Below are 12,646 nucleotides of genomic sequence, written 5' to 3'. Positions count from 1 at the left end.
ATGGAAAATGTATAATTGTATTTTCTGGAAAACTGAACAAAAATAGAATTCTAAATACATCATTTCCTCCATAGAAACAATTTTTTAACTACCATCACATTTAAAATATAATAGCTTTGAGTTTAATGAAAGCTCTTCTTGAAGAAGCACCGTAATAATTCCTCTGTTACAAAAACAGTGGTTCCGTTTTGCTTGTATGTTGACTCAGTGAATCCACGGGGCCTCTGCATCCATGTGGAACCCTTGGAAATTCATGAAAACTCTCTACAAGTGCCAGGGTCCACAGACAAGCTACTTACTGTAAGCTGCTACTTCTGTTGATGTACATGCAAGCAAGCTGTAGTTTTCTATCAGAAGTGAGTCATCAAGTTCAGACCTAAGCTTGGCCCAAATTGGCTCTAGACACACTTCTGTTTTTTTGCTGGCTAAAACTAAGCAGGTTGGCTCACATCCTGAGATGCTCAACACATAATTACCACGGAAGACTTGAGCCTTAACTGTTTCTAAGCCAGTCGTTACCATTCCACCTATGTAACACATTACAGCATTCTTAAGAAGAAAACCGTGGTTGGACCAGGTGCTTTGCCTCTCTTCTGTTTTGTTTTTAAAAGGACAGCAGAAGAACATGGAGAAGAATTTCAGCTGACAGTTTCTTATGGTGAGAAGAAATGCTATATTTAAAGAGATATACGCTTTAGCTGGCAATGTTTGCTCTCAGTGTAAAATGCCAACTGTCCAGTTTGGTGATTGCTGGCTTACGTATTGTCTTCATCTGTGAGAGGAAAGTGGGGTGACTTCTAATTGTCCCGCTGCCTACTGGACGTGGTTATGACTCAGGGCAGTCTCAGCCACCCCTCTTGCTGCTAGTCATTTTAGCAAACTCTTAGGGGATTTTTTTTTCCTGCACAGTAGCAGGAATGGGAAGTAATGTTCCATTCAATTCTTTCAGCTGCAACTACTATTAATTATGTTCAAGGTTTCCCTTAGGAAGACACTCTCACAGGAAACGTGCTCTTTTCCTCACCTATACGCACAGGGTGGATATGTTTCTGGGAGGCAAATCCAGGCTCAGGGAGAAGAGAAACACTTCTTTCTGTGGGTTCTCATGAGATCGTGCCAGAGAGGGTTTACAGAGTAGTAATGAAAACTGAGGAGGTTAAGCACTGCGCTCAGGCTGGAGGATTAATTTAAAATTAATATTATTGCACGGAGATGGTGGAGCTTGATGGAAACCCATAGCGAACTGCATTTTCCCCAGGTTCCGTCCGTGTAGCTTCAGCTGTTACATCACGTTGTTTTTTAACTTTTGACCCTGTTATTTGCCTCATTCTCGCAGCATCGCAAGCGAAGGGAAAAACAACTTACATTCTGCCCGCAGCAGCCGGGCAGGGGCAGAGACAGGGGCAGGTCGGGCAGGGAGCGGGGCGCCGGGCGGCTCCTGAGCAGCCCCTGCTGGCTGAGGGCTGCGCACCACGAGCACGGGAAGGAGGCAGCGCGGGCTGCTGAGCAAGAGGTGGCTGCAAATGAAGAAGGAAGACTTCTTAGAAAAGCACTGACGAGCTCCAAAACAAGTCAGCACTTCAAGACGACGAGGATCGCTTCCCAAATACCCATCCTGGATTAAAAAAGAAACAACAACAACAGGCAGCCCTTACCAGATTTACCAAAACAGGGACTAAATACCTTCCATAGATCAATTGTGTTTTCTTTTAAAATTAGTTCTGGCTTACAGACCAAATAACGAAGCAAGGGATTGCTCTGGGCAGCCTGGTCTGGTGTTTGGAGACCCTGCACACAGCAGGGGTTTGAAACTAGATGATCACTGTGGTCCTTTTCAACCCAGGCCATTCTATAATTCTATGATTGCTGGTACCATTTTTCCCCACTAGATCCTATAACATGTTAATTTCCTTTCTATTGCCAGGTAACAGTAAATGTTTGTCAGCCAGAGGACGCTTCCTGAATTTGCAAGATGGAGGTGGACAACCTTTAACTCAAGCAAATCCTGCACGCCGTGGAGTTTGCTGGTAAACAAACAGGAAAAAATCATCTGCTTTGGCAATATGAGAGATTCTTTGTTTCTTTTTATTTCCCTGCAACAGCAAGGTTGTTTTTTTTTTCTTTCTTTTTTTTTTTTTTTTTTTTTTAAATACTTTCACCAGCTTCAGGAAAGGGTGGGTTGGAGTCAGGGGTTTCCTGAGCCCTTTCAGAACACTGCTTTAACGTAGCCGTGCGTTCAGAAGAGCCCCTGGAGAGCCTTGTTTTGGAACACTCTGACGCCTACACGTTATTATCTTTGCTACGTTTTGCAGTTTCGTGTGAAATTTATTTTTAATCTCTAACAAAACATGCCCCTGTTTATCTTCATTCAGGGGAGGTTTACTAATGTCAAACAAAATAACTTTTTTAAATAATTAGATTTACAATGAATGTCGAAACATAAAAGTATAAAGCGAGTTAACAAGAATGGGCTTCTTAAAGATCAAAGCAAGCGTGTTTATTTGATTTGATTAAAAACAAATAAAAAGTACTTTCACTTTAACAGGTTATAACTGGCTGTTGACAGAAACTAGTGAAAGAGTTTCCCAGCCCCACAGGATAAAGGTATTCTTTTGGTAGAGGTTCACGTACTCAGGTTGCTCATTGACACGTCTGAAGAACTGTATTTCTGAAAAGAGACAAAGCTGCATCCGTATTAAAAGCTATGGATAAAAGGCTCTCAGGCAAGAGAGCTTGTTTAATGAGCTTTTATCATAGGATCATAGAATGGTTTGGGTTGGAAGGGGCCTTTAAGATCACCTAGTTCCAAACCCCTGCTATAGGCAGGGACACCTCCCTCTGGACCAGGTTGCTCAAAGCCCCATCCAGCCTGCCTTGAATGCCTCCAGGAGGCATTCACAACCTCACTGGTCAACCTGTGCCAGTGTCTCACCACCTTTTATGCCTGCTAATGCCAATTTAACTGCTAAAAGAGCATTTGAAGTAAGGTCCGTTTTCCTAAAATGGTAGGTACTTTCCTCATAATAAGGAACTCACGTCCTCCATATTCCCTGAAGCCTTTGGGAAGTCCCTCAGATAAATCAAAGGGACCAGATTTGACATTCCAAAAATGCTGAGATAAAAAACGAGCAGAAAAGAATTTAAAGTCATCACACGTTTCATATCTTCTCTATTCACAATGTTTTAAAAAAAACTTGTTAAAATTATAATGTTCAAGTAATTCTTAAAACCAACATGTGAAGTTCACTGTCTTAACTTTAATGAAGTAGTAATTTCAGAGGAGCAGTGGTTATTTCCATGCTAATTTTAGACTATCTACAAATGCTAACAGAAAGGCTTCTTGGGCAACCCCAATCCCTGCATCCCACCCTCCACCCTGTTACCATCGGCCTGGAAGATGCCTTCAGATGGACAGATGGACATGCAGTACAGCCACGTGCCCCCAGCAGCCTGGTTCCAGCACACAGCTACCATCTGTGCTGTGGTCAACCTGGGTTTGGGGCAGCACAGAGCTCAGCCTTCCCCATTGCTCCTGAGAAGTTGGAGCACACACTGCTCACCAAGCACTCCCTCTTTTCTCATCAAGCTTCAGTCAGCCTGACTGGGAACTCATGGAACTCCTAACTTGCAGCAGAGCCACAGATTGAAACCAGTTGCTACAAAAACCATCCATTATTGAGATGCTGACCGTGAGATTCATTAAAACACAAAGCTGATTGTGGCACAAATCAAGTGCTGCTCGAATTCAAAATTCTTGATAATTTGGTGAGAAAATACACGTGTGATTTGTGTTTATGTCTGGAAGTTTTCCCCAGTATGAAAGCCGGCCTTTAAAGGAAGAGCAGATCTTTCTTGCCATGTACGTTCTTTTATGTTATGCAGCCTAGGCTGGATTGCAGCGATGTCAAAAATGTACATGGAGTGACTGTATCCTGTCTGCATCCTGCAAGAATGACTTTGAAAGTTAAATGTTTCATCTCTACAGTCATATCCTGATCAACAAAGTCGGTCAATAAATAAATACATTTAGTGACAAACCTAGCTTTTCTGTAAGCTGTGGTTAAACAGGAACTTGATTTGTTTTTTTGTATTCATTTCTGTTCTACAATAATGAACCCAGCACCACAATATCCGAGTACCCATTATAAGATCAGAGAAACCTTTGTGGTACCCATTTTCCTAAAAATGACTTAAAATACCCAATTCCCCATTCCCATTCTTTTGAAGTCTGTGCTTTAAGCCTGCGATCGCAACACAAAAGGCCAGAACTTTGGTCGAGAATGTTTTCACTAAGTGTACTGATTTTGCCCAAGATAGAGGAAAACTGCATTTATCCTGCAACCGTGCAGTAACATCTGTCACAACCTTTGTAACTCTTGGGATAGATTTCAAACCTTTTTAAGCATAAGCTGATGTTGACCCTGTTTCCACACTGTTGTCATTCATATTCAGGTTGGATATTAGGAAAAATTCCTTCCCCAGAGGAGTGGTGAGGGGCTGCCTGGGGGGTGCAGTCACCGACCCTGGAGATGTCCAAGATGTGGGGGTGGCTCTGAGGGACGAGGTCAGTGGACGTGGTGGGGATGAGTCGGGCTGCCAACTCACACCACAGCCTTCATCAAGGCTCTCGATAGCCATTTCCAATGTGTCTGATGGAGCAGCAGGGCGCCTAGGGCTGCCCCAACACCTCATGCCCATCCAGGGCTGCCCCGGAGCAACCATTGCGGCTGAGGCCACATTTACTTTGAGAAGGTCCCTCCTTGAGCTCCCTCAGGCCATCAGCACTGACACATTTGCCACCAGCACACACTTGTGGCCTGCAGAGAACCAAAAGGCTTTGGTGGCAGGAAAAGGCAGGGTTGGAACAGGTTGGACCAGGCTGAATGTGACTCCGGCAGCCTGGTCTGGTGGTTGGCGACCCTGCACATATCAGGGGGGGTTAAAACTAGGTGATCATTGTGGTCCTTTTCAACCCAGGCCATCCTATGACTCTATGAACTCCCCACACCGTGCAGCTGCCAGCAGGTGCAAGGGAACACCTGCACACCGGGGATGACTCAGCGAGCAGCAGCCCCCAGGGAAAAGCAGACCTTGCCCAACGCAGGCACAGGGCTCTGCATAGCCGCATAGAAGCAGCCACTGCGGCCTGGGAGCGAGCCAGCGTCCTCACAGAGCGTGCCGATAGCCACCAACGGCGGCCATCAACAGCCGCCCGCTTAGCGCGGCCGCCGCCCCTCTCGCTCGGCTCCACCCCCTCCCTCGAGGCCACGCCCCACTCGAGGCCACGCCCATCGCGTGAAGCCACGCCCCCCGCTCCTGGGGTCTGAGCACCGGAAGTGACGAGCAGGAGGCGGAAGTGGCTGAGAGCGTGGAGACAGGATGGTGAGTTTGGGCTGGCGGTGAGGCGGCGTTTTGCTGCCGTTCTTTTCGTGAAGGCGGCGGGGAGCGGTCGGTCTGTCGGTCTGTCTCCTGCCCTAGCCGCCGGCTCTGCCCTGTGGCAGAATGATGGGCGTTGGGCGGGCTGGAGGGCCGTGCTGAGTCACGGGGATCCGGCGTGGCCCAACTCCGAGCCCCGCTCTGCGGGCGGCGGCGCCGGTAGGCACGGAGTGCTGAGATCGAGGGAGCTCCGTGCAGAGAATGCGGCGGTGGGCTTGCGGAGTTCGTGTCTCGCCCCTGCGTGGGGTGGGCAGTGCTCTGGCGTAAGCCGGGCCGCGGGTTTCTTCACGGCAGCGTTGCGCGGCTTCCTCCTTGCGTTTTAGTTGTTTATGCTCTGACCTCTCCTCTCGTCTCGTCTTCGGGGTGATTTCTCTCTTCTGTGTGTTGCTTCACAGCGGTCCCGCGAAGGTCTGATTGTCGTTGGGTGTGATGATTGGTACATGGCATATATAGAACTACAGAGTAGTTTGGGTTGGAAGGGATCTCAAAGCCCACCCGTGTACGTGGGTAGGAACACCACCCAGCAGCTCCGGCTGCCCAGGGCCCCATCCAGCCTGGCATTGAGTGTTTCCAGGGATGGGGCACCCATAGCTTCTCTGGCCAGTGCCTCACTGCCCTTTGCGTAAAGGATTTTCTATTAGCATCTAACCTAAACCTGCCTTCTTCTAGTCTAAATCCATTCCCACTGTCCTATCACTGTAAAATCCTTTAAAAAGTTGATATCCCTCTTATTTGTAAGTTTCCTTTAAGTACTGTAAGGTTGCAGTGAAGTGTCCCCAGAGCTTTCTCTTCTCTAAGCTGAACAAGCCTTCCTTCAGCCTTTTTTCGTAGCAGAGGTGCCCCAGCCTTCTGAGTATCTTTGTGGCCTTCCTCTAAACACAATTCAGTAGCTTTTCATCCCTCATGTACTGTTGGCCTTCCAGGCTGCAAGCTCATACTGCTGCCTGATGTTGAATTTTTCATCTACCAGAACCTTCAAGCCCATATGCATGCACGTAATAACAGCTATTTTAGGTTTTTCTTATCACTACCAGGTTATTGACTGTTACCATGGCAACATATTGATATAGGAGGTCTTAGTTGTGAGCAAGTTTTCTGTTTAATCTTACGTTGCTGCTGGGGAGAACTCCTGTACTGAGCAGCTCATCACTGTCACCTCCTAGAGACATCAGTCTGTTGGTGAGACACTTTGTATGAATAATGCTGAGATTACTTCAGTAAAATCAGACAGGTTACCTTTAAATCAGTTGTTCAGCTGTAGGTGGCTTCATATAGTATATCTGTGAGATGTGGTATTCTAGTTGCTGCTACAAACTAGTGTTTCTCCTTTGCTCTTTCCATGAACTAAGATATTAGAATGCTGGAGTACACCTCCTCTTCATGGGGAGCCTAAAACCATGGGCATGATCAATTTGATCTTAACTGATTCTTAACTGATTAACTGTGTTTGTACTGAAGCCAAGGATGATCTGCTTTCTTCCCTTCCATCTTTGCAGTGCGGGGTGGAAACAAGGGTTAATTGTGAGTTTGTGTTTCTGCCACATCACCAAAATGTTTTGTTACTACCTTTAGCCATCAAACTCTCTGAAATAATTCTGATTTAAGACTTTTTTATTATTATTAAAGAGACTCTGAAGTGTAGGACTTGTACAAGAGTTGTTTGAGGAGCCTTGGAGCAATTTTTCATTGACTTTATCTAACAGCATTTATGAAAGAGGCCTGGTTCTGTTATAATAATCCTTACTTTGTGTTTCAGGAGTCCAGAGGAGCTGCTTCTCTGTTGAAAGACAGTATCCCAATTACTGATTTTTCACTTCCTGGATCATTTGAAGGTCATGGTCTGCGCAGAGGGTATGCTTTACTTTCTTCAGTGTTAAATTGTGCCAAAGCTAATGTCAAACTTCTAATGTAGGAGGAGAATCTGTTTCTGAATGCTTGCTTCTTAAAGAAGGTTCTTGGCAGATTAATCTTAAAAGCTACAGCCTAATGCCCGTGTGTTTAGTCAGATTCTTTCAAACTGAAATCTTCTGTTAAACATCCCTTCAAGAAGTAGGTAATATTTGATATTCCTTTTTAGAATAATGATGGGCAGGTATTAGTCTTTATAATAAATTCTAGTTGGAATATACGTGTATTAATTTTTGAAATTAATTTTTTTTCTTGCATTTCTAGGTTTCCTTGTGTGAAAAATGAGTTGGTGCCCAGCCACCCACTGGAGTTGTCAGAAAAAAATGTAAGTATAATGTTAAATGTCACCTTTTTCACTCTTACTATGGAGTTTAATTTAGCATTATGGTTAATTGGGCTGCTCTGCGCAGCAGACAGGAAGGTGGAGGAGGGTTTTGCCTTTAGCAAAGTAAAAGTGTGTAACAACAGTAATGTTTTATTTGTGCACTGCTGGCATCTTTGTTTAACAATTAAGCTTCTACTTGTGACTCTTAGTATGTAAGTGGGCCTCCAGTTCAAGGTTTACCTACTGAGATGTAGCCACCTGAAGGCTCTGCAACCTCTGCAGTTAGGTTGGCAGCACACCTGTCACCTCTGGAAGGCTAATGTTCCTATTTTGTCTTTAGATTTGCCATATATCTTCATTTTTAGATTTTTTTTTTGTGACCCATAAATATTTTTCTCTAAATTACGTTATCCCATCTAGAAATTTTATGCATACAGTTTGTTCTAACTGTCCATCTTAGTCATCACTTGTGGGCTGTTTCAAAGTGGTCTGTGGATTATAGGTTCAACGTTCTGTTACGACCACTGAGTACAGGTTTTAAAATAAGACATTTGTACTCTTTGTTTTGCTTTACAATAGCATATTATGTTGACACTACAGGCATGTAGGTTAGTACTGAGAAAGTCAGAATTGGAGCCAGGTGACTCAAGCTTCAGGACTATTGAGAACTCTCTGTTTTATACTTCAGTAGTCACAAACCAGCACTTTTTTGTTTAAAAAAAAAAAAAAAATCCACCTCTATTATGTAGATAATTATGTAGATATTACATAGAGCAGCTTGTAATATATGAGCTTTTTGTTATTTTTAGAGTGATACATAGTATATATGATGAAGAGAAAAGATATATTTCAAGTGGTTTCAAGTAGTCTGTAATAGCTAAGAGTAAAATTCACAATGTCTTTCTGCTTTCCGTTCTTACATTAAACCAGACTTGGTTTCCCTTTTCTGTGCTTGTAATATTGTGGCAAAGTAGTGCACAACTACACCACTTGGTGGAGTTGCACATCCTCATTGTTCAAAAAAAAAAAAAATTGCTTTGCTTGATTTATAATAAAATTCTGCAGAATACAATTTCAGTTTTATAAAACAAATGTTACTGCATCACTCTCTTCCATGTATGTTTGATGTGCATATGATGGTATCATATGATGCCCCATCCCTGGAGGCATTCAAGACCAGATTGGATGGGGCCCTGGGCAGCTTGGTCTAGTATTAAATATGGAGGTTGGTGGCCCTGCCTGTGGCAGGGGGCTGGAGCTTTGTGATCCTTGAGGTCCCTTCCAACCCAAGTCATTCTATGATTCTGGGCTTTTTTATACCCACATTAATTAGCATTTTCATTTAAGTAGGACATTGCAGATCTCTTCCATACTTGTACTTGAAAGTTGCTTTTTCTAAACAATAAAACCTTTTTTTGTCTGTGGTAGTTCCAGTTAAATCAAGATAAAACAAACTTTGCCATGCTGAGAAATATTCAAGGACTCCACGCGCCCTTAAAGCTGCAGATGGAACTCAGGGCAGTGAAACAGGTAGGCATTTCTTATCTAACTGCCATTGCTTAAACCACATGAGGGCATCTTTGGGAATGAAAGGTTTCAGAAAGATGTATTTATGTCTTGAAATACAACCACTTGGTTTCCAAAAGTAGTTTTCAGCAAACTGTTAAAAAGAATTATTGCAGTTAGTAATTGTCAGAGCAGAAAGTGTGCTAAAGGCCTTCAGCTGCTGCTGTTTTTTTTGCTACTTGGTGAAGTGGTAAGCACTCTTAAGTTTTCTATGGACGAGCTTTCTATTTTTCCCATTAATTCAAAAATTAATACTTTCCTGTGTGTAGCATAAGACATTCATTAGAAGGAGTATCTGCAGCTGTAGGGAGAAGAAAGCTTGGGGCTCTGAAGCAGGTATTCATGTGGGAGTAAATACAGAGGTAATGCAAAACCTGAAGCAGGAAATCTGATGTGTGCTTAGTATTTTTTTACAGCTGTTCTTGTAAGAACAGGGAAGGTCTACAGGAAATTCAAAGGTTTAAACTTTTAATTGGGAAGCTGAGGCGCCTCCTTTTCCTTTTTATCCCCTGGATGGAGAATAATTGGAACGTGGTTGACTTTGTCCCTTTGAGAACACGGTTTGGTAGCCCAAGTAAATTATCTTTTTTTTTTACTTGAAGATAGTCAAGCTACTGCGAGTTATTTCTTCAAGTAAGTTGGAGCAATTTTATACTCCTTTCCAGTGGATCTTGTGCTACTGAACCACAGCAAGTTCCATTAAACTTGGTAGAAATTTCTTGTCCTGAAGATGAAAGACAAGAGACAGGATATGTGAAAATGTCCCTTTGTCTCAACTATACTCTCTTGTGAGGAAAAATCTTTCCTAACTGATATGCAGAAAATGAAGCAGATGAGAGCTAAGATCCCACTACTATATCTCCACAAACATTTGAGGGTGAGAAACATGGTGATTTAGAAGACTCTTTGCTCCTGGCTTTTGTGTATCATGTTAGATATACAAGCTCCTTTGTGGTTTAATTATACCTTTCTAAGGTGTTTAAGGGAATAGTTTGTGTATTGGGACATCTGACAGTTGTACCAGCAGTTAGATTGTTGCAGTGACCCTCCACAACTTCATGGGAACTGAACAGGAAGAAAAAAAAAGCACAACTTTTTTTTTTTAAACTAGTAGCTGCACTGCAGTGAAATGTACAAATCAGGTGGAAGGCTGCTCTTCTCAAAACTGTGATGAGGATGATGGTGTTTGGTAGGTTTTGATATTGATGTGTGCCAGTAGTTCTCTTACTTTGTCATTTTTTCAAAGGAAGAGGTGACTCTGCCTGTCACTTTTCTCAGTCACAGAATAGCCCAGGTTAGAAAAGACTTTAAAGATCATAAAATCCAACTGCAACCTAACCATGCTACCCTAACAGCCCACTCCTAAATCATGTCCCTGAGAACCACATTCAGAGGGCATTTAAATACATTCAGGGATGATGACTCACACTTGAGAAATTCAAAGAGCTCCATTTCAGTCTTGCAAAAACTTTAACTCTTGTTGTCCTTTTACAGGCCCAGCGTCTCCCATTTCTTCACAGCTCAAATATGGCACTGGATACTCTGAGGGGAAATGATGAATGCATCGGTTTTGAGGATATTCTTAATGGTATATACATAGTTTTGAATATTATAGAAACATTTAAAAGTGAAATTTAGGAACTGTGTAGCTCTTTGCCACTAGGGAATAAGACCTTTAAAGGCAGAAACTGGAAATAAAAAATTAAGTTCCAAAAGGCAAAGAAGCACCTGGGAAAGATGAATAGGTGTGATTCGGCTGCTAGTTGCATGGAATTTAATCTGCAATGCTAAGTAAGTCTGTATTTGCTTTTGGGCAGGTTTCATGAGGAGCTGAAGATTATGCTCTTACACTGTATGTCTGTTTCCCCAGAAATTTTAAAACTAATTTCACAGATTTTGAAAGGCAGAGGTTACAAAGATATGATTTTTATAAGTGCTATAATTAGAAACAAAGGCCAGAGGACAAAGTCATTAATGTGCCTTACTTATGGGAGAAAAACAGTCCAATACAGCTGTATTCGACCTTTCTTCCAAGATGCATTTGCAGCCTTTTTTTTTTTTTTTTTTTTTGACATTGACTTTTGTATGGAAGTGAAGTTCATACTGTCAGTGACTGGTATAGCTTGTGTTTCCCACATGTTCCTGGATGGTCTTTCAATACAGCAGCCAATATGAGCCATACTTATGGCAAGGGAGGCATCTCAGAAGATAGCTAAGGGCGTAGGATTTTTGTGAAACAAGGCAGTAGGTTGGAGAAAAGAACACGAGCATGTTCCAGCTAGCAGAAGGGCTGAATGATGAGCTCCTCTTGTGCTAGATGCTAAAGAAAAGTTGCATTGAAAAGATGTATGGGACCCATGGGAGAAGCTATGGTCAGGCTTGCATTTTATTAGATACAAATCTCATTTGGCCATTCCAGGATGTTGTGCTTTTGTAAAACTACTTGGTTTTACTTGAGCAGTTCCCTTCTGCCCCCTTACAAAACACTCATATCACTGTTCCACTGTAGGTGTACTGGTTATCTGATTGTTGCTTTGGACAGAGGTGCACTGTGCAGCACTGTCAGGAATCAATTGAGTGATTTTTGCACTAAGCATTAAAATGAAAAAAATAAATATGGTCATCTTCATAGTTCTTTTTGGTCTTTGTAGCTTGGTAAAAGCCTAATGCTTTTGACTTTTTTTTTCAGATCCTTCACAAAGTGAAGTTATGGGAGAGCCCCACATGATGATGGAATACAAACTTGGTTTATTGTAACAAAATGTACTCCAAGATGTTTTGTGTATGTCTTTATACTGCAGATCTAAATATGTGATCACTAAATTGACACTCAGTGTTAAACAGTCATGCATATATCATTTGCCTTCCTTGGTGAAAGGGCACATTAAATGTTTGAAGTCCATACATTGTTCTGTGCTTGTTGTCAATTATATAAATGTCCTGTAACTAGACAGCTTAAATAATGTCTCTTCATACACTGCTCAGGATAACAGTCTCTTAGTTATGGAAATGCTGTACGTGTGTACAAGAAATCTGAGAAGTACCCATGCATTTTAAAGGTGATTCTTTTAGGTAAATGCATTTAATGGATGTTCTTGCAGAAGAACTTTTTAAGGTGGAAACAAAGATGTTTTCCATTGAGTAATGCTTTGTTCATGAAAACTTCCATACACTTTTTTAAGCATTGAATAAAAGTTTGCTATAAATGCTGTTGTGTTCCAAAATATAATTAATTGTGAATCATGGATCTCTTATCCGCAACACAAAGTGTTGTTACTTTTTCTTGCCATTACTTTAAAGATCTTTAATTTCTGCACTGCCAGTGGAATCCTGCTGCATGCATTTCCTCCCTCTTGTTAAGGCAGCTGGAGTGGTTTGGCACTGTAGGCAACCAAGAGAATAACCAGACAG

At 42.4% G+C, this 12,646-nt stretch overlaps 1 protein-coding gene and 1 long non-coding RNA gene across 2 annotated transcripts; both read left to right on the top strand.

Moving 5' to 3' along the window:
* Positions 1-1,419: 1,419 nt before the first annotated feature.
* On the top strand, positions 1,420-4,526 carry LOC149920254 (uncharacterized). The gene is made up of 3 exons (XR_016463194.1): positions 1,420-2,027; positions 2,546-2,604; positions 3,332-4,526. It is a non-coding gene; the product is annotated as an uncharacterized LOC149920254 (long non-coding RNA).
* A 164-nt stretch (positions 4,527-4,690) lies between these two features.
* POMP (proteasome maturation protein) lies at positions 4,691-12,464 on the top strand. The gene is made up of 7 exons (XM_090146364.1): positions 4,691-4,858; positions 5,436-5,699; positions 7,193-7,287; positions 7,609-7,669; positions 9,098-9,199; positions 10,730-10,823; positions 11,925-12,464. The coding sequence occupies exons 1-7, from the start codon at positions 4,691-4,693 to the stop codon at positions 11,990-11,992; spliced, it is 852 nt and encodes a 283-aa protein (XP_090002490.1). The 3' UTR covers positions 11,993-12,464.
* Positions 12,465-12,646: the final 182 nt, after the last annotated feature.

The sequence above is a fragment of the Phasianus colchicus genome, chromosome 1, assembly GCF_987193195.1.
Source record: "Phasianus colchicus chromosome 1, bPhaCol1.hap1.1, whole genome shotgun sequence".
NCBI classification, from domain to species: domain Eukaryota; kingdom Metazoa; phylum Chordata; class Aves; order Galliformes; family Phasianidae; genus Phasianus; species Phasianus colchicus.
Note: the sequence above shows the minus strand (reverse complement) of the source record. Positions and strands in the feature narration are given on the sequence as shown.

Coding starts and splice junctions, on each gene's coding strand:
- POMP (XM_090146364.1), top strand. CDS start 4,691: ATGCCCATCCAGGGCTGCCCCGGAGCAACCATTGCGGCTGAGGCCACA. Junction 7,670..9,097: donor TGGAGTTGTCAGAAAAAAAT/GTAAGTATAATG, acceptor TGTCTGTGGTAG/TTCCAGTTAAATCAAGATAA. Junction 10,824..11,924: donor TTTTGAGGATATTCTTAATG/GTATATACATAG, acceptor TTTTTTTTTCAG/ATCCTTCACAAAGTGAAGTT.